The sequence below is a fragment of the Eulemur rufifrons genome, chromosome 29 (genome assembly GCF_041146395.1).
Source record: "Eulemur rufifrons isolate Redbay chromosome 29, OSU_ERuf_1, whole genome shotgun sequence".
Taxonomy (NCBI): Eukaryota; Metazoa; Chordata; class Mammalia; order Primates; family Lemuridae; genus Eulemur; species Eulemur rufifrons.
In genome coordinates, this window is record NC_091011.1 from 54,501,590 (window position 1) to 54,523,877 (window position 22,288).

General features: G+C 32.4%; 1 protein-coding gene across 1 annotated transcript in view; it reads left to right on the forward strand.

Moving 5' to 3' along the window:
- Positions 1-16,014, forward strand: part of PCLO (piccolo presynaptic cytomatrix protein) — a 360,664-nt gene extending 344,650 nt beyond the window's left edge. Inside the window, exons 23-25 of the mRNA XM_069462070.1 lie at positions 13,276-13,410; positions 13,833-13,978; positions 15,874-16,014. Of these exons, the coding sequence (XP_069318171.1) occupies positions 13,276-13,410; positions 13,833-13,978; positions 15,874-16,014 (422 nt within the window). The remainder of the gene's footprint in view (positions 1-13,275; positions 13,411-13,832; positions 13,979-15,873) is intronic.
- The last annotated feature ends 6,274 nt before the right edge of the window (positions 16,015-22,288 follow it).

Genomic DNA, 22,288 nt, shown 5'->3' on the forward strand with positions numbered 1-22,288 from the left:
AGAAATGACAGTTTCTTCTTTTTTATATTAAAACAAGATTATAAATCATATAAAAAGATATTTAATTACATTTATAATGAAAATGTTCAGGAACATGATCTTCATTCCTGAAATGAAGGATTTTTATAAATTAATTTGGATAAATTTCAGTTTTAAAAACCATTGCCTTTATTTCTTTTCAAAAGTACTATCTATTATTATCATTTATTTTTTGAATATTTATTGGTGTTTTGATTATTAATATTTAAAAGTAAAATACCCTTCTTTCTTCTTTCTCAGAAAACTCACCGTTATTTGAGTCTGTTCTCAAGGATTATTTTATATGAGCTAAAGGTATATACCAATCCTTGCAATACCAAATAATATACTATATCTCAGCCAATCTAAATATTATAATTCACCAATGTTTTATAATTTCAAGCTTCTTTAAAAAGAAACTAATGAAAATCTGATTTACTAATTTTGGAAATAATAACTCTATGCATTTTTGTATCAGATGCTATCCATACCATTTGAGGAAAATGTCAGACATATGTGGCCATAAAAGAATTCTAATATTATTAATAACTATTTATTCACAGTATCACTATATAAACTGAGTACAAGAGAACATAACGAGGCTTTTATTTTGCTGCTCAAGCACTTGGGGAGATGATAACTATTTTTGATTAGAAAGGGGCATTGGGAGAGGGCAGTGGTTAACTTCAGACAATCAAGAAGACTAGAATTTGGGAGCAGGTTGTCAAAGGAAGTATAGAGCTGTAGTAATTAGTCCACAGAACAAATATTCTATTTTTTGTACTTGTAAGATAAGTTATTAAATTCTCTACTAAATAATTGCACCTTTAACAACAATTGTGTTTTGTATCTATCAAAAACAGTAATAATCTTGAGTGTTTCCTTTACTAAGAAGCCTAAGGCTGTACCACCCATATATGACCAAGTAAGGTGTGAACAGCCAAATTCCAGGAGGCCCTGCTCACGTGAGCCAGTTTGTGGATAATACCCTCTTGGAGTTATCAATGTTGTAATCCTGCCAAGGGGACATAGTATAATATATTACCTGGACTTTGAGTCAGGAAACAGGTTTACAGGAATTAGATGGTAAGGAGTAATTTCCGTTATAGAAAGGAAGAACCGTTAATAACTAACACCTACTGAGAGCTTAAAATATGCTGAGTGCTATGTTAGCTCATTTAATCTTTGCAAGAACCGTGTGATATAAAACATTTTTGTCCCTGACCCACATTATTTATCTGGAAGGCAGAAATGATGCCTGGATATGCAGGCACCTTGCAACCATGAGACAAAAAGGATGAAAAGAACTAATAAAAGTTACAAAGTAGGAAAAAAGAACAAACCCAGGTTCCTAGAATCCTTACTGAGGAAGAAAATCTATGCCTACCTCTGGATTTCTTATTACATTAAAAAAATCCTGTTCTTTTCATCATTCTAAATTATACTTTCTGTTACTGATAGTTAAAACCATTGTTTAAGGATGCAGAAGGAGAAGAATAGAAAAAAGTACAATTCTAAAAAGAAATAGAAAGAATTAATTCCAAGTCACCACCAATTCGTGATGTATTTAAATCATCAAAAAAAAGACACAATTCATTAAGGTATATTATATATATCTAGCTACATGCTATTTACAGAAAATGTACCTAAAGTAAAATCTTGCAGAAAAAAGGGATGAAAAGATACATATTATTCAGTTATTATTCAAAATAAAGTGGGTAAAATGAAATCAAAGTCAGACAAAGTAGAAAAATCAAAGCAAGAAACAATATCCTTCCTAAGTCACTTCTAATGATCACTTCAAAAAAATCATTTTAAAAAGTACTTTTTAAAAATATCAGCAGAAAGTCTAAGATTCCAGGAAATAAATCTAACAAAATACTTACAACATCTTCATTAAAAAGTTGAAAAACAGTGTTCAACTTCACAAAAGAAGACATAAATGAACAGATATATAAAGCATGTTATAAAGATAAATTTCACAAAGATCGCAGATGTTCCCAAGTTAATATATAAATATCATGAAAGTTCAATTAAATACCAAAATGTTTGTTACTGAATTTTGAAATCTGATTCTAAATTTCACATAAAAGACCAAAAGGCCGAAAAATTTTGAAGGAAAATGATGAAGTAGGGCTACTCCTAGTTATCAAGGTTAGTTATAAAGTTAAATAAAATACTGTAGTACAGCACAAGTATAATCTAGTAGACTAATGAAACAGAACAGATGGCCCAGAAAATATCCTTTTGTATATTGAAACTTTATTTATTAAAAAATTGCATTGCAGATAAAAAAAATAGCTCAGAAAATTAGTTGCCTTCATGGAAAAAAAATTACACTACCTCACACTATAAAAAGCAATGAAAAATAATTGTAAATAATTTAAGTATCTAAAATGAAGAGTAATACTTTAAAGCTTTCAGAAAAAAATATGTATTAATAATATCCACCTAATCACCTAATGGCAGAATAATGTAGGATTTTTATTATTTTTATTGATGGATTCTTAGGTTATGAATAAAAGATTATTACAATTCCTGCAAATTTTTTTCAAAAAATTTAGGGGGTACGAGTGTTTTTTGTTACGTGGACAAATTATATCATGCTGAAGTCAGGGCTTTCATTGTACCCATCACCAGAATAGTTTACATTGTACTTGATAGGTAGAGTTTTTACTCCTCACCTCCCTGTCACCCTTCCCACTTCTCAGTTTCCAATGCTATTACAGCTCCTTATGACCGTATATATCCTTCATTTATCTCCCACTTATAAGTGAGAACATGTGGTATCTGTTTTTTCATTCCTGAGATACTTCACTTAGGATAATGGTCTCCAGTTTCATTCAAGTTGCTACAAAAGACATCGTTTCATTCCTTTTTATGGCTAATACTCCATGGTGTGTGTGTGTGTGTGTGTGTGTGTGTGTGTGTGTATAAAAAATACATTTTCCTTATCCACTCACCAGTTGATAGGCACTTAGGTTAATTCCATATCTTTGCAATTGTGAATTGTACTGTAATAAACATATGAGTACAGGTGTCTTTTTTATAAAATGATTCCTTTTCCTGTGGGTAGATACCCAGTAGTGGCATTACTGGATTAAATGGTAGGTCTACTTTTAGTTCTTTGAGGAATCTCCATACTGCTTCCTGTAGTGCTTATATAAGTTTACATTCCCACCAACAGTGTATAAAAGTTCCCTTTTCACCACAACCACACCAACATCTATTTTTTTTTTAACTTTTTAATAATGGCCATTCTGACACTGTTAAGGTGGTATCTCATTGTGGCTTTAATTTGCATTTCCCTAATTAGTGGTGTTGAGCATTTTTTCATATGTTTGTTGGCCATTTGTCTATCTTCTTTGGAAAAGATACTGTTCATGTCTTTTGCCCACTTTTTAATGGGGTAATGAGGGTAAACAGGTGGTGGAGTCAAATGTTTACATTGGCTCACTATTTATACCACTTCTCCCTCTCTATCCTTAGATAAATTCTGCCTCTCTTAAAATACAATAAGTTTGATTCTCCTTGCAGTTTTTACTGAAATTTTGGTTTTTCACCTTCTGTGTGCAATGTATAAGAATATTTTACTGGCTGGGCATGGTGGCTCATGCCTTTAATCCTAGCACTCTGGGAGGCCGAGGCAGGAATATAGAAAAATCAGCCAGGTGTGGTGGCCCACACCTGTAGTCGCAGATACGTGGGAGACTGAGGTAAAAGGATCACCTGAGCCCAGGAGTTTGAGGTTGCAGTGAGCTATGATGACACCACCGCACTCTAGCCAGGCTGACAGAGCAAGACTCTTTCTCAAAAGAAAAAAAAAAGAACACTTTACTGTCCCATTCTATAAAACCCTTTCGCAGCCCTATTTTTCCTCACAGGAGCTCCTAGATTTCTTGACATTACACTATTACATGGTTGTATTTTCTAAATTTATTATATAATGATGCTGATGTTTCTCTGTATTCAGAGAAAATATATAGATCCACTACTCTATATGTAGATCCACTACTCTTTCCTGGGTGGGTAGTCTGCCTGTCTTTAGATCAAAGGTCAATACAGCGGTATGGGAGTGCTAGCCAAGGCCTTCTAAATGCAGGCAGCTAGGCTTGTCTTCTCGAGCTTGACTTCTTTCTGGAAAAGACTTTACTACCATATTGGTCTCTCCTACCAGCTTTCCTATCTCACTCTTGGGTTTTAGTTTCCTGAGGCTCTTAGAAGTTATTTCAAAACTCTAAATGTTTTACATGTAATGTCCATTTAAGCTTTCAGTTCTTCTTTAATAGTGAAAGATTTTTGTTGTTGTTGTCTCATACAAAACAGGAGGCTTTCCATTAAAAATGTTTAAAAGGAGGTCTGGTTATTTTTAGTCACAGAAAAATGAATGCTAAGAAGCATGTACCAAGAGGACAAGAATGCCAAAAACACTGAAGGAGATCAATCAGAAAAATCTATTTTTCTGCCTAAAATTATGTTCTTTCTGGCTTTATCTCAGAAAGAAAGGAATTCTTTATATAATAGAATACAGAGAGAATGTGCAGGCTTGTCCTACTTTCCCAGAACTCTTAAATCTTATTAGGCCAGAATGCCTGCTTTATTGTATAAAATATCTCCTTGAATCTGGGTTATTTCAAATGAAAGTCTTAATGAAAGCTTTCAGAACTCCTCTTTCTTAGAGAAATGGTTAATGAAAACATAACAAAATACCTCCTCCCTTAGCCCCCACTGAGCCCTAGAAGATGAGAATGTACGAGAATGTCACTGCATAGCTTTGAATAACAGAGACTCTGATATACACATTTTAAAAATGATATTAATAGGCCGGGCGTGGTGGCTCACGCCTGTAATCCTAGCACTCTGGGAGGCCGAGGCGGGTGGATCACTTGAGGTCAGGAGTTCAAGACCAGCCTGAGCAAGAGCGAGACCCCGTCTCTACTAAAAATAGAAAGAAATTATATGGCCAACTAAAAATCTATATAGAAAAAAAAAAAATTAGCCGGGCATGGTGGCGCGTGCCTGTAGTCCCAGCTACTTGGGAGGCTGAGGCAGTAGGATTGTTTAAGCCCAGGAGTTTGAGGTTGCTGTGAGCTAGGCTGATGCCACGGCACTCATTCTAGCCAGGGCAACAAAGCGACACTCTGTCTCAAAAAAAAATGATATTAATAGATCCACATCCAATTGCTTTTCTTGGTGAAATCATAGGTTTGGAAAAAATTCTAAAATATTTCTCATCAATGGCTTCAGCTTAGTTGAGTGGGACAAGCATGGGCTTTTGAGTCAGACCTGATAAATCACTTTCTTCAGATAGAGGTGAAAATGATATCTACCTTATAGGTTTGCTATAAAGATTAGCAAAATTACACAAATTCATTCATTAAATATCTAACATAGATTAGGTGTTTTTTTCTATGGGTGAAAAAGACAAGGATAAATAAGGTGCAGTCCTTACACTTTAAAAGCTGTAGTCTAACACATAAAGTGCCTGGACATGGTAGTTGTTCAATAAATTGAAAACATTATCATTACAAATTCGCTATGTGTAACAAAAAAAAAAAAATATACTTTCATAAATTAGTGCTTTGGAAAAGAAATGGGTAAGCATTTATTCCCTGTGTTCATTGTACCTAGTCTTTCTAAAATGAGCTCCCCACAAATCCTGAGTCTCCCACACTCCACACACACACACACACACACACACACGCATGCCCAGGAGTGTACACACAAATTTGGCCCAAAACTGCTATCACATAATAGATGGATTATCACAATTTTGCAAGTAACCCTGGGCTATCTTGCTGGGAACATTTAATCTAGTTGTGTGACTTTTGCCAATTAGTCTCCTGTTTTAAAGTGAGGGGTGGTAATATCTATTGTATTTCAGATGGCTGAGGAAAAAATAAAATAATATGACAGAAGTATACATGTTATTTCTTAAATGATTCAATTGGTATCTATCATTGATAATAGTATAATATCCATCTACTTGGTTACAGATGAGTGTATATTATGAGAATAGAAAATTATATTTCTTGAAATATTTGTGGGATGAAGGTGTTTTTTTTCCTTGAAAACCAAACACAGGGAGTTGCATTCTAAAGAAATTATTTATATCTGATCCCAAAACATTTACAAATTATGTCTCAGCAATTATCTTCCTAACTCTTAGTTCATAGTATGTGTTAGTAAAAAGTGCCAGACCCAAACATTTACAGTCATTTGTTAGATATATAGGTAGAAAAGGAGCTAAATAATAGAGCTGGCTGCTTCATTCTGATATAATTTTCATTGTATTTAATATAAGAAGGCTTATTTATCGAGAGCTGACCTAATGAGCTCTTACAATAAGGGCATTTGGAATAAAATCTAACATATTATAGAACAAAATAAATTAGTTACATTCTGCTTCCCTCTTTCAAACATCAAATAACTAGGATAAACCTTCAAAAAATATAGTTCTTCATTCCTTCTATTTTGTCCTACCCATAAACTGTTCTGTATACGTAAAAAACTTTATCCAGAAAACACATTTCTGAGATGTTTAAAACATATCAGTGGCTTTGATGTAGCCTTCAGAAAACAGTGAGATACCAGAAGATGAAATTCAATACAAATAAAATTACCAGACTTGTTTTAAAAATTCTATTAGCTTTCCTTGATACTCAAGAATATGGTTTAAAGGAAAGATAAGCAATAATTATAGATAATTATTGAGTACCACAGTCAAAAGGCCTTTGAACTTTTGGAAGAGAGACATACAATTTCAGCGTGAAAGGTAAAATTATTCTAGGCCGGGCGCGGTGGCTCACGCCTGTAATCCTAGCACTCTGGGAGGCCGAGGTGGGCGGATCGTTTGAGCTCAGGAGTTCGAGACCAGCCTGAGCAAGAGCGAGACCCCATCTCTACTAAAAATAGAAAGAAATTATATGGACAGCTAAAAATATATATAGAAAAAAAAAAATTAGCCGGGCATGGTGGTGCATGCCTGTAGTCCCAGCTACTCGGGAGGCTGAGACAGGAGGATCGCTTGAGCTCAGGAGTTTGAGGTTGCTGTGAGCTAGGCTGACGCCACGGCACTCACTCTAGCCTGGGCAACAGAGTGAGACTCTGTCTCAAAAAAAAAAAAAAAAAAAAGGTAAAATTATTCTAGACTCTAGGGTAATCTTAGTACACATGGTTGGAAATTACAGAGAAAAATTAGTGAATAGAACAAATTATAGTGAGCTTACTTCCTCGCTCTAACAGGTTCAGCAAAGTGGAAAATGGCCTTTTTTTGAAATTTAGAAATCTCAATTTAAAACCTATTGACTTATATGAATATTTGGAGATATGATTTTCTTGTTTTGTTTTTTGTTTACTCTGAATAAATTGAGCAATTAACCTAATGGTATACGTACATTTTCCGGGTGTAAATTATCAATTACTTCTAGAACTGATCTTCCATCGCATCAAGAATTTGGGGGGGTGGGGAAAAAAGTAGATGAGGTAACGAATTTGCTATTTAGCCTGATTTAACCATTCCACGTTATAAATGTATATCAAAACATTACATTGTACCCCACAAATACATACAATTATTATTTGTCAATTAAAAATAAAATTTATAGAAAGTAAATAAAAGAATGTTGAGAAATAAAAATAATTAATGCTTGTTGAACAATTGCCATTTCAGGCATTGTACTAACAGTTTATCTTTGTAATTTTGGCTTTAAGCAAAGATCATCACTTAGACATGAAAGTGACAGAATAGTAACAATAAAAGGGAGGAAACTAAAATTACACCTGATGGAAGATACATCACTATTTTGGCTATTGAGAGGTAATAAGACATTAAGACTTGCCATAATTACTGGGTTTGGAAACTCTAAGTGTTCAAATGCAAAGTTATTCAGAGCAGAAGATGTTTAATTAGTGGAGGGCCAGAACTAAACAATAGGTATATAAGAAAATGTCCAAAAATTTTATTATTCTGTAAAGCTAAAAGATATAAATAACCTTATTACATATTTTCACTTTACCTATGAAAAAATACAAACCAAAGAGATTTAATGACTTGCCTGCCATCTCACAAGACTAGGAGCCAAAATTCTTGATTTTTTAAATCTATTTTAATTTCACATTACACTTTTCTTAGATTTAGAATGAGTGATGGGAGCTAGGTAATGAATTATGAGGTGACAGACTGTCACAGCTAAATACGCATCTTATCTAACACCAGTTTAGACTTTATGAGCCAGCACCCGTGACCTGCTTCATTGGTCTGTAGTATTTATTAATGGAAATTCAAAAATGCAAAGAAATGTAGGTATTGATAAGGATCTTATTCACTCTATGCTTTTTTTTTTTAAACAGACTTTCCTTTTATAAGGTACCATTCTTTCCTTCTTTTCTTTTCCACACTGTTTTCACTTTCAGTTAATGAAACCTTGCCTCTAAAGAGACTTTTGCCCAAAATGGTCTTGCTTTGGAAAAAGCTGCTAAGGTTGCAATAGAATTCTTAGAATTCTGAAAGATAGTAAAACACAACTTACAATATGCCCAGTTGTGTTACAGACACCAATAATGTCATAAAAAAGAAATATTTTCTCAATCAATAGTCACTTCTTTTAAGTTACATTTCATGTTTAAGCAATTCCATATGAGATCTCATATAATTATGAATATTTCAGGAAATTTTTATTGCCACTTTTGTTTAAATAACTTGCATAATGGATCTAATGTGCATATGTAGACGATAACTTCTGTAAGACATTTTCCATTGTTTAAACAATTTAAAAGTTGTTTGCTATGCCTTCTCTGCTTTCTCAGGTCCAGAATATGGCTAAAATAGAAGAGCAAAATAGGCTCTGAAAACCCTTCCATTCTTATACTGTGTTACAAAAATATTTTAAAATGAATATTCTCATGAATGAACCAATGTTTTAACAATCTTATTCATAGAAAATATAAGGTGGTCATGAGAGAATTATAGTCATGAGAGATTATAGCTCTGCCTGGGCCATTTAACAATTTGACAAATTACTTAAAATAACCAAACCACTGTTTCTCATCTGTAAAATGGAGATTATGCCAACCTTATTTCTTTTTGTGAGATAAATTATTGTATTTTGTTAATTATGTTTTCTTAAAATATATTTCTCTATAAATCAGCTAAAGATAGAGATAGAGGTATATGTATAGATGTGTGCACATAGATACGACATACATATATTTTTCAAAGATGAAATATGTGTAAACTTTTTATCTGAAAAAATAAAGAGGTGGGAAACCACTGCATATTTAACTAAGACTAAAGCTCCAGAAAGTGTAAAAAAAAAAAAAAAAAAAAAGAAAGCCGTGGATGATAAAAATAAGCCAATTTGACAACTACATTAATTGAAACACTTTAGCTACCTAAAGAGATAGCAAGACTCCATTTTGTCAAAATGAAATTGAATTATTTGTGCTCATTGTAAAAAAATGATTATATGTTTTTTAATTTAGTGGAAAAACATATCAAAGCAAAAACAAAGAAATGAGTTCATTTCAAGAAATATTTTAGCCCTATTAAATTAATAGGGCTAAAAATTTCACTAAGTTTAAGAAACAAAATTTAAAATATTAAGAGGTTGAGTATGATTTTTAATATTATATTTCAATTTTAAATATTATTGATTCATCCTCTGCTTTAAAAGATAATTAAATCAGTTCTCTTCCACTCTCTTTCTACTTTCTTATTCCATCATTTGATTAATTGCCTGGATTACATCTTCTAGTCCTCCCTCCCTCCTTTCTTCCTTCCTTCCTCACGACTTTCTTGTTTTTCTTTCTTTTCCTTCTTTCTTTCCTTTTTCCCTTTCTTTCTTTCTTCTTTCCTTCCCTCTTTCTTTTCTTTCTTTCTTTCTCTCTTTCTTCCTTTCTTTCCCTCTTTCCCTCTCTCTTTTATTTCTTGCCTTCTCTCACTTGTTGCTTTTATCTCTGCCATAGTCCCCTAAATATTCCAGAATGACTGCTTTTACTTCCTACATTAATGCACTCGTTCAGCGGGCTTACTTTTTTCTCCTAGATCCTTTAAGAATGATTTTTATATCCTTGAAATATAATGATAAGTGGAACATACCAGTGTATCAATTTATCAGTATTTCTGGGAATATAGGGTGCTCTTTTGATCCACAGATTTACTTTACTGTTATTTTGGAGAAATATCTTTATGTTTTTAAATGTATGTTATTTTCTATTCTCTTGAATTTACTTTTTTCTGAGAAACCAGTTATATTGTATCATATTTTTCTGTTCTGTACATCACTCATTGTTCTCTAACTTCCTCACTCTCTATGGTCTTGCCTATATTATCTTAATATTTTCTTTCATCTATGTCAATAATATTAATTTTGATCTCATCTAAATTTGTTCCGTGTTGTTTCTAATTCATTAATAGTTTTAAAATGAGATTATTAGTGTCTTTAGCTCTGTAATCCCCATTTTCACCTCATCTGTTATGTTGTCATCTCACTCGTTGACTATGCCTTCTACATCCCTCCATCCCTTCCTCTTCTCCTTTCTGTTCTTAAGTTAGTTGTAGGTTTGTGCCACATTATGGAATAAATATCTTCCCTAAAGTAGGATTAATTTTTATTCTTTTATTACAACCAAAGAAGCATAAGTTTCAGGACACCGAGTGACCTGTAGACTAGTTCAAAGCATTTTCTGTCGACATTTACTCTTAATTCCAAACCATTTGCTCTTTATTACAGAACATCATCACATGTCCTGTATGTGTGTGATTTTTCTTTTTTGGTACAAAGGCTCAAAGCAGAAATGGAGCTGCTGCCCACCCTGTGGAGACAGTGGACACAGAAGTTTTTTTTCCATGCATGCATCTGCTTCAAAAGATAAAGACATTTTAAAACCGTAAAAGAGCAGACATAAGTGATAGGGATGACCCACAATTAAGGCAACCAACTCCTTCGAGACAACTTCCATAAGCATGCCCTTTTCTTCCTTTAGTAGCAAGAGCCAGCTGGAACAATCTTTGAACAGAGAGCAACTTATCAAAAACTTTACATATATCACACTGTGAATCATGTGCAGTTAAAATTCCAAGAAAGAAACAAGCAGTGTGATGACTTGAGAACTTCAATTAGCAAGTTTTTAATTCTGCCTTTCTCCCCAAGTGAGAAGGTGGGAAGCAAAAACAAATTTCACATACATGGTGCGTTGTGGTTTTAGGCCTGTGAAAGAGTATGACCTATGAAAGTGATTTTCTCCTAGAAAAAATTTATCCTACTGTTTCATTTCATCATGCTCATTAATATGTTCAATTCCGTCCACAACTTCTATTGGCTCCACATAGTGTGAGTGACTTTTCCTTGACTCCCTCCCCTTCCATGTTAGAATTCTCTTCATCCCTCCATGCCAGGTATGGTTTGAGAGATGGACGAGTAGTTCTGTCTACTTTTCTATGGCTATGAAGAAAAAAAAGAGAGTTGCCTTACAGATAGATTTGCCACCCTAGTTGACTAGGTTTTGCTCCTTCTTTTGAGATTTGATTAAATGTTTATTACCAGTGTTCACTCCACCAAGCTGAGGTGTGTCCTATTCCTATGAAAAGATACTCTAAGCTTTGCACATATCTCGTACTTTATCTTGGAGCTCTCATAATCCCCATGATTAAAACATCCTGGTTGTTTTTGCTGATTCTACTGAAACCCTCAGATCTTCATAGCGATAAGCCAGGGCTGCCACTCTGAAAGGTTTACTTTAATTTTTTCCTAGGGCTGGCTACTCTCATCGTTCATCTACTTCTCTATAATGGGGGATTTAATGATAATTCTCAGGGTTTTATCAATTCATTCCTCTTATCCTGGCAATATTCCATGATATATTGTGATCAAGAATGCGCCAAGCTATGCCTTACCAGAACTGCCTTTTCATTCCTAAACACCACTTTTTGGGGTTTCTGGCAGAAAACTATAGCCTATTCTTTGGTTGCTATCAGTTAACATTTTCCTAAATTTTACTTTTTCCCAAATTTCTCTATATATTGAAGAAGGGAGATCCTAAGATCTGTCTTATTTTCTCATTTTTATTTTGGAGATTCTTTATTGTCTTGTGAATGTCCTTTTAAAAAAAAACAGATTGATTTGAATGAGCTTGTTAATGTTTATTTAAAATTGCTAAGTAACCAGAACTGAATTCTCCTTCACAAGTTCAAAGAAATGTATTAAGTGAGATTTGCAGTTTCCTATCTGTCAAGAATTCATAAAAAGAATGTGAACCAATTAGCATTAGGGTTTATTCATAACACTAAAAGTTTTATGCCAAATCATTGAAAGGACAGTAGTATCATGTTTAAGAGGCCACATACCATTTCTAAATAATTATGTTAAGAGGCTACATGTCATTGACTAACTTCACTATTTTTTTCTATTTTGTTGATATTTTCCAAAGTACTAGAATTTTGATTTATGAATTTTATCTATTTTTTTCCATTCTCCATTAATTTTAGTGGGTATCTTTATTATTTCCTTCCTTGTAGCTTCTTTCATTTTACTTTGTTATTCTTCTAGCTTTTAGAGTTAGACTTTAAATCAATTATATTTTTAAATTTTTTATTGATAGCAGTAATAATGTATATGCATTTTCTTATGATCATTACTTTAAATGATACAGGAGTTTAAGGCTATAGATTTTCCTCTGCTCATTATCTTAACTCTCATAGATTCTGATTTATAGTGTTTTTATCATTATTTCAGAACTTCTATATTTTCTTATAGTTACTTGCCATTCACTCAAGAGTTATTTAATTGAAGGCTATTGAGTGTGTTATCAGACAATATTCATAATTTCTTCATTTTATAGATCCTACTGATGTCTTCTTTATAATTCAATATATGATTAATTTTTGTGAATGTTCCATAGATGATTGAGAAAAAGGTATATTATCTATTATTAGGGTACAAATACATTTGTGCAATGTTTTGAGTTACAAACTGAACTAGCCTTTATTTTATGAAATATCATTTTTACTTTAAAGAACAATGGATAGACAAAGTTGGTTTATTAAGGCTTGTGTAATTTATCAGGCTCTCCATGACACTGTTCACTCCTTAGAGGCTTGGACTGTATTTTACTCATCTGTGTTTTACTCATCTGTGTATCCAGAGGATGCAGTAAGGTGATAAACACTCAATAAATGAATGTATGAGTGAATGATTGAACTAAACATTTAATAAATGGCATTACATATTTCTTAACTTTTTTATTAAACTCTTCCAGTTAAAACTCAGGTAATGGGAGAAATCAAGATTGCATTGAAGAAGGAAATGAAGACAGATGGTGAACAACTAATAGTTGAAATTCTCCAATGCAGAAATATCACATACAAATTTAAGTCTCCTGATCATTTACCAGGTATCTAATTTTATGATAATGATCGATGTAATCTATCTAGAAATTTATTAGGAGTATGTCTTAAATATTCTGGAAAACACTAACTAAAATTTTAAATCTACACCAAATATATCAGAAAAATGAGATAAAAGAATTTACTAATATATGGAACAAATTGTTTTGCTCCAGTTTTTTTCTAGTTTTTAGCTAGATTTTTCAACTCATAAATTACAGTAATATACTTGCTGGAAAACAGAAAAATAAATTTAAATTGCTAAGAAAATTGGCATATCTTTTAATCACTTTATGTTGTCTGATACAAATTGTACACAATCTGCTGGTTTTGTATAAAATGTAGGGAGAACTCTCAGTATACAATTATAATTCTTTCAATAGAAATTTGTAAGATTGATAGACACAATGGACTGAATTCTTATTTTCAGATTTATATGTGAAAATATACGTGATGAACATCTCTACTCAGAAAAAGGTGATTAAGAAAAAAACAAGAGTATGCAGACATGATCGAGAGCCTTCATTCAATGAAACTTTTAGATTCAGTCTAAGTCCTGCAGGACATTCTCTTCAGGTAACTGCATTATATAGTTGCTATTTTAAAATTTTCATTCATGTCGTATTTATTTATTTTCCATTCAATTATTCAATATTTATATACTGTTCACATACTATATGACATTTGAGAAGTTAATTAATCCTCGCCAGCATCTCCCCAGGATTTAGAATTCCACAGCCCGCCCACCCCATCCAATCAGTCTTCACTGTCTGCTGAGTTTATTTTGTACAGATTTTTCTTGCTTTCATGCTCACTCTCGCTAATCCTGTTTGGGCTCCCACCTTTCTTATTCAAATCATTTTGTTGGTTTACCTGGCCTATTTGTCATTATTTTCTTATCCCTTTAATTCATTTGATCACAGAGTTGTCAGAGTTATCTTTTTAAAACCCTGCCTGGTTAGTTTACATTAAAGCCTTTCAATGACTCACCGTTATCTTGAATCATTCAGACTCCTCCAAGGTGAGTTTTAATTGTGTTGACTTAGTCTCAGGTCCTTGGATACTTTTCCACTCACTCAGTACTTCAGTCACACCAGAATCTTTTCAAATCAGGCTAAGCCTCTAATCCTTTGTTCATATTTTTCCTCCCCTTCAAAGCTCCTTTATCCATCTCTCTCCATCCTTCACAATACTCCAATCTTTCTGTGCTTCTACTGAGGACTCGGGTTATAATTCATCACGCCTTATTCACAAAACATTTTGCTTATCTTATTATGCTATTAATCCCAGTCTGTTTTATACAATCATTTATATACTTACCTGTCACTGCTTCTGTGCTCTCAGTTTCTCTAGGGCAAGGCCAAATTTTCATTGCTCTTTGTCCTACATCCTAACACAATGCTTTGCATATAGTATGTCCTCAGGAGGATAAAGATTAAAAGAATATGGGAAGAGACCATGGTACTGAAACTTAAAGGTTTCCACTAGAGATAAATGTAAGAGATATTACAAAGCAAAAATGCATTGAGGAATTAGATCTATTAGAGAAGAAAGGAATAAAAATTAAAAGAGATTCTGTGTCAACAAATCACAGAGATTAGTTAAGTAGTCAGAGAGGGAAGCTGGGTGGGGGGAAGATCATGAGTTTGAAATGAATTTGATAAGAAGGTAGAGACTCAAGTGAAAATATGTGAAGTCCCAAAACTAGAAACCAGGAAAGATGGTCATATCTAGAAATACAGCTTTTGAAGCCAGAAACATAAAATTAAAATTTTAGCCAGGAATAAGGATGAATTATCTGAAGGAGATACTAAAGAGAAAGGGAGAAAGAAGAAAAAAGAATTGTCAAGGATTAATGGCTAGCTCTACCAAATGCTCTCTACCTTTCTTTCAACTCATCTCTAAAAGAAACAAAAAATCTCATTAGTTTGAGATCCTGTGGGATAATATAAGTTCTACACATGACTTAAGAAACCACTTTGGAAGTGCATACTGTAGTAAAATCACCAGTAAATTAGATACTAAGTAAAATCAATGCCTTGTGGACTTCTATTTACTTATTCAGCATTCAAATAACTTTGTATTTGATTTAGTATTTCATAAACTAATAAAAAATGTATTTACCAAAGTTATTTTCTGAAACTTTCCATCAGTTTAAGCATAAACTTACTTAGAATTAGCTGGTTATACATTTCTTATCTGTTAATAGTATTCTCATATCTTTCAGGATGTGTCTTTTCCTTTAGGGAATAATAAAAATGTTGATGTGAATTAATTTGTGTTATGCAAATCTTTTGAGGACATCTTGGTTATTAGTTTTCTTCCAAGTATGCCTGCTACTTCACTCACCCTCATCCTCTCTTGTCTGTGCTATTTCTTTAATGATTACATATCCTTAAAAGAGGACATTGAAAATATGCATATATATGTGTATATATTAAATATACATAATTTTGGCTATTTTTTCCTAGATTTTGCTTTTCTCCAATGGAGGGAAGTTTATGAAAAAGACCTTGATTGGTGAAGCCTGTATCTGGCTTGACAAAGTGGATCTCAGAAAAAGAATAGTCAACTGGCACAAACTTTTGGTCAGTCCTACTCAAACGCATTGAAGAAATGTGTCCGCTCAGGGTATAGAAACTGCTCTAAATAGCCACCAAGCAAGACTTATAGTTGGATATTATTGTATTAAGCTATGTTTTCAGGGGCAAACATGAGAGGCTTTAAGCATACTTAAAGCTGTGTAAATTTATTGTTATGGGACAAACAAAAAAAAAAGACTCAAATGAAAAAGTTCACGTTAAAGACAAAAAAAAAAAAAAAAAAAAAATTGGAGCTCTGAGACCTTGAATTTTTCATGGCTGTCGAGAAACTAAGCAAAATTTTGATTACTGAAGGCAAAAATCTTTGAGTAGAGTTGAGCTGTAGCTTAAGACAGAGGCTCAAAGATTAATATGGTTTCCAATGCAACACAAAAGTCATCCTTTATGCAAAGAAATCTTGGTTGAAAAGAAAGAACTTATATAACACATCCTAGTTTTCAAAAGTTAAAAAATCTTTCTTCTTCATTTTCTATCCTTAGACAACTTACTGTTTTGAGCTTCTGACATAAGCTACACCTACAATATGTGTCCAGGACTGGAAGTGAGGTAGCTGTGTTCATAGGCAAAATGGAACAGGAGATGTAGAAATTGTGGCTTATAGATCATATTGTACAGGTTTTCTCTGTGTCTAAATGTTACAAGGGTGTACAACACCAATTTTGGAGTCCATATGGTAAAAGCACATTTGTTTCAGTATAATTTGAAATACTATAGAATGAAGATAATACTAGGTAGAAATAAAATTATATTTATCTAGAAATAACACCACAACTGGCTAACAAAGAAGAATGTTGCCCCACAAAATATTGGAATTTTAAGGGAAAACATCAAAATCTCCATAAATTACCATTAAGCCAAGGCATTTTCAATCTATGTACCAAAGGACCTAGATTAAATTGGTGTGTTCTAGGAAGCATAACTTGTTTTTTGTGGAATTGCAAATAAATGTTTTATCCTGAATATTCCTTTCCTCTTGAGTGATGTATTGACAGAGAAAGAAAATTCTTCCTCTGGCAAACAAACCATACAAACATTGATTAATTAAATTAGTGTCATTTCCTCTTTTACATACTGTTTTTTCTCTTGATGAGTTAATTCATTAAATGATTATATAATGAAAACCCAACACAAAACTCAAGCTCTCTGTAGTGCTGTTTTCCTCCTTAGTGACAGTATCACAGTGATTAAGGTTATCAGTGTTGGGAAAATCATATGACAGTCAACATTTATTGAAATTAAAACATAGTTTGAGCTATTTTAACAATATAGAATAAAACAACTAATTCTTAAGACTACTTTTAAGTCTTAAAATGAAGAATCCTTTTTTCCATTAATAAAGGAAGTAACATGGAGTTGTGGAAAACACACTCAGCTGGGACTACAAGCCTGGCCTCTGGTCTTGGGTTTGCTACTGAATATGTCACCTTGCATATGTCGGTGAAACTCACTTTCCCCCAGTTTTCTTACCTAGGATAAAAATAATTATATATTCTTAGCCTTCCAAATGGGATGTTGGGATGATCAAATTGAGTGATCTCTGCAAGACGAAAGCACATTTCCAAATATAGTTTTATACACAGAAGTGAAGAATAATCATTATGCACCTTTTTAATTCTCAAATTTTATATGTGAAAAAAAATCCTCTAAACCAATGGAAAGCCTTGGTATGGATAAAAGCAGTAAATTAACTCTAAAATTCATTTGTTGTTTAAAATATAAACTTTCAGTTAACCTGAAAAAAGATGAAGAATTAAATGAAAATGATTTGCACATTTTGGTGTCCTAAATTAAATGAGTTATACTAACCTTATCCCATTCCCATTTCCTACCCAAAATAAATAAATCAAATTTCTTTTCAGAGCATTCTGAGTTTAAAAGCTACTGCTTTATTCAAGGGTGGGATTAGAGGAAACCTTCTTCAAAAGATTGGTTGAATACTGAATTTTCTCATTTTTAAAGAAACAATATTTGGAATTTGAGATGAATACAAAACACTAAAAATAAAAAGAATTTCTATTTGTAATATATCCCAGGCTATATATGTTTATGATATTCATAAAGAAATACAAATTCGCTCTTCCCCAAACTAAGAAAGATAACCATCACTTTTCTTCCCTCCATTTTTTATCCCCCCTCCCCAACAATACAATGTCATTTGCCATTGATATTGCTCTAAAATGAGCATGGGGGAGGAGAATCATCAAAGATATGATATTACTAGGATTTTATTTTTAGAAACTACTAGATCTGCTGATGGTTGCCATGGATATTTCCAGCAGAAGCGCGCACTTGAAGAAGCCTATAATCATCACTCACTATTGGGGAAGAAAAGGGTCTAGGAAGATCTCCTTCTGACATAAAAAGGCTTTGCTATTTGTCCTTAGAAGGAAACCCTGGCTCACTTTTGGTTGTCTTTTGCACCTCCACTGGAATCCAGAGGTATGCACGAGAGGTTGAAAGACCAGTTAGCTTACTTCATTCCAGTTGCAGTTTCTTTTAGAATAATATAAATGGAGGGACCACCAAAACAAAGATCATCTCTTGGTAGCTATTTAACCTGAAAGAGTTGGAGTCTTTCCATTATAGGTGCCCCTCTGTTCCAAGGAACTGGTCATGGGGTGAGGTCAATCAATCAAGAGAGTTAACGACAGGGCTTCTTTTTGTGCACCAGCATTCCCCTTGAGAGAGCATAAGATCCTGCCAGTGTGCCAAGTTTGCAGCTGACCAAACTCCTAGGTTGTACTGGAATTATTCTATGCAACACTGATCCTTAAATGAATGCATTTCTTCTGAATGGTGTTGATTACCCTTCTTACAACAAAACTATTTCTTTTTTAATTGCAAATAGGGCTCTTGGTGTTTTTTACTTTTTTGTATATATCATAGCACGTGGTTTTCCACTTTTTATTTTATTTTATTTTACTGGAATTAGCTTTTTTTTTATCCTAATAGTGACAGAGTTTATAATCTCTAGATAATATGTGATTAGTCCAATTACAGCACTTATACCTTGGAAATCATTGCAATTTTTCACACAGTTTCACTGAGTCATCAGAGATTGAAGTTGCTTCTTGGTTTAAAATTTGGTCCTGAAGAAACTTTCAGCTGTTAGAAGCAAAAGCACAGAATGAATTTTTACAAAAGACAGGGAATTATAGAATAGCCATTACAGACACAGATAACACTAGTAGCAAGAAGTTGGTGTTTTCCCTGTTTTTACTTAAGATTAAGGAGATTTTAGATGACTCTGAGCTCTTTATGTATTATTTCAGTTTAAAAGAAAAATATCAAAGACTAAGGGGCAGCAATTTTCTTTACTCCTTAATATTGCCCATATTTTAATAAATTACACTAATTAAATGCATATTTTCAGCATATCAGTAGAATTAATTTTGTGGATCACACACACATTAAAATAGTCATATCGTGGGAATATTATAGCTGGTAACCAGCTGATATTGATTCTTATTATAGGAATGGTTGTAATGATAGTGGTGGTAGAGGTAGTGATACTAGCAGTGATGTTGATGCAAAGTAAAATAAAATTATATATTATATTGTGCCCAATTTATTAGAAATTATTTGATTGATGCTTCATTTCATTAAGATATCATAAAGATGTTTATAGTATTTTTTTACTTTATTATTTAAATCATAACTAACAATATTTTTAAAAACTTATTTTCATTGCTACAATATCTAATATTCCAAAATCAGCCAACTACAGCTATATATGTGTTTATAACTATATGTGTGACAGAAGTGATTTTCCCTTTTTTCAAGCTTGAAATGAAAGTGAAAGAAAGCTCAATGAATAACTGTAAGCTGTTTCTTTAATAATTACTTGCCTTGGGTGAAATATAATAATGAATGAGTGAAATAGATATTCTCATTGAATATGACACAATGATGTTTTCTGTATGTTTCATGTTGTTATTATTAAAGGTATTCATTACACTGAAATCATTTAATCAAATTCTTTATCTAATAGGTAGATTGAGAGTGTTTTCTTAATTCGTTACCCTGTACATAACTATACATTTGGTAAAATAGACAAAATTGAAATATTAATTTCATTTGGCATTCAGCATGTGAATATGATTATTGTTTGATCGTGTCTGTATATTTGTTCGGTGACGTGCTCAGGTGCTCCCACTATTGATTAATGTGTGTGCTAATATCTTAACAACACATATGATGTTTAAAAAAATTCTTGTTTAAAAAAATTAAAAAACTAATAAATTTGATTTTAAAATAAAAAATAAAGTACTTGGAGATATGTCTTGTTTCTGACTATATGTTGCATGCCGTGTTGGTGATTTGCTGATGTGTTCTTTTGTGTTGTTTTGTTTTCCCCAAATCCCTCTGGAAAATCTAATGAACAAATGCAAATTCTTGGGCTAAGGATTGTATAAATTGACCTGAAAATACATGAGAATTGTATTTAGAAATGCTTGTAAATCTGTCTTGAGTTTTACTCTATGTAAAAATATGTCTTGGTTTGTGACTGTATACAAGATGTATCTTGATAACTTATGTAAATTGTGCTGTAAAAGGCTGTAGCCTCAGCCTTACTAATAAACATTGAAAATATCATCTTTGACTTACTGTGTTTATCAACTTGATAAATTCATATTTAATACAGAAATAAAACATTTCAGAACATTTTCTCAGTACATTCACTTGCCCAGTTTAAAAAATATATTTTAAACATAACACAGATAAAGAAAACAGAATTAAATGTATAGCTTAATAAATTCTTATATATCAGACACTCTTATAACCATGACCAATATAAAAAAATTGAACGTTGCCAGCCATCTCATAAGTCTTCCATTTAACCCACCCCTACTACAACTCCTTCCTACCTTCCTAAATGTAACCACTATCCTGACTTTGATGATAATCATTTCTTATTTTATCGCTCATATCTGACCACTAAACACTAGTGTAGTTGTCCTGTTTTATTTTTAATATTTTTCTAAGCTTCTTTTAATATATATATTCTCCCGCTGTCTTCTTTTTCAGTGGATCCCATGTTCTGAAGAAATCTGGTCTTTCCACCTATAGGGTTTCTAGCAATCTGAATTTTGCTGATTACATGCTATAGTGTAGTTAGCAAATTCTTCTGCCTCTGTATTGCCCATAAATTGGTATTTTGCTCTATATACTTGATCTGAGTCATATCCAATCTCTTTGTTGCAAGTTCATCTTGGATTCTTCCATTAAGAGGTATATGTGTGGTTGTTACTCACTTGGTCCTGTTTGCAGCCACTGATGCTCAATACCCAGAATAGATTCATTCATTAATTAGATGTTGCAAAATGAAAATCTTCTAATTCAATCATTATTTCCTCTTGAAATATTTATAAAAAGATAAACTTCTCCTCAACATTTGATTACTCAGTGGTACAGTTTGTACAGGAAAGTTAGGGTAAAGGCCGAGAATGCCAATTTTCTTTTATCTATTTACCATATTTCAAATTAATAGGTGGTTCCCCATCATCCTCCAAAGGTGACCAGTTGGTTTTGTTTTTATTTTTAATATCATTATGAAACAGAATATTGAAACATATTTGAAATGTTTTAATTCTTTCAAGCTACTATTCTTATTCATGATCAGATTTACCCTTTTGGGCCAGTGAGGGCATCTCTGAGTCAGCTTACGTGTTTACGATATTCTCGATACTTTCTTGCTATGGGAAGGAAGTTATCTATCTTTTTTTAAACATTTAAACAGCATAGAAAATATAGTTAATTTGAATCTTTGTTTTTATGTTTCTCTCTATCCATCTCTATGAAATAATTAAATTTAAGAATGTACTCACACTGATTGATCAACTTTTATGTAATATCCTTATGGTAAACTTTTAAGGACATTCTTAGATGAAGTATATCTTGGAATATTTTTTGAAGATAATGCTAAATCTAAAAAGTTATAAATAAATCAATAATTAATGAGTTTGACTTTTTGACACTTATTTTCTAGGTATTAAAAGCTGAGAATACCCTAAACCTATAGTCTAAAGATTTTGTAGCAGATTCAGCCAAAATAGTTAAATATTAAAGAATAATGACAAAACTATGATTGAAAAAATATTGAAATCTTTCCTCTCTGTTTAGTGGAAAAGTCCAAATGAACTTAAAATTTATGTTTAAGTTTTTGATTTTTTTACTTTTATTTTATATTATTTTAATTTGTATTTTATTACTTATGAAATTAAGGAATATTTCCATAAGTTACTCAGTAGAAAACAACCTTCCAAAAATTTAATTCTTTGGA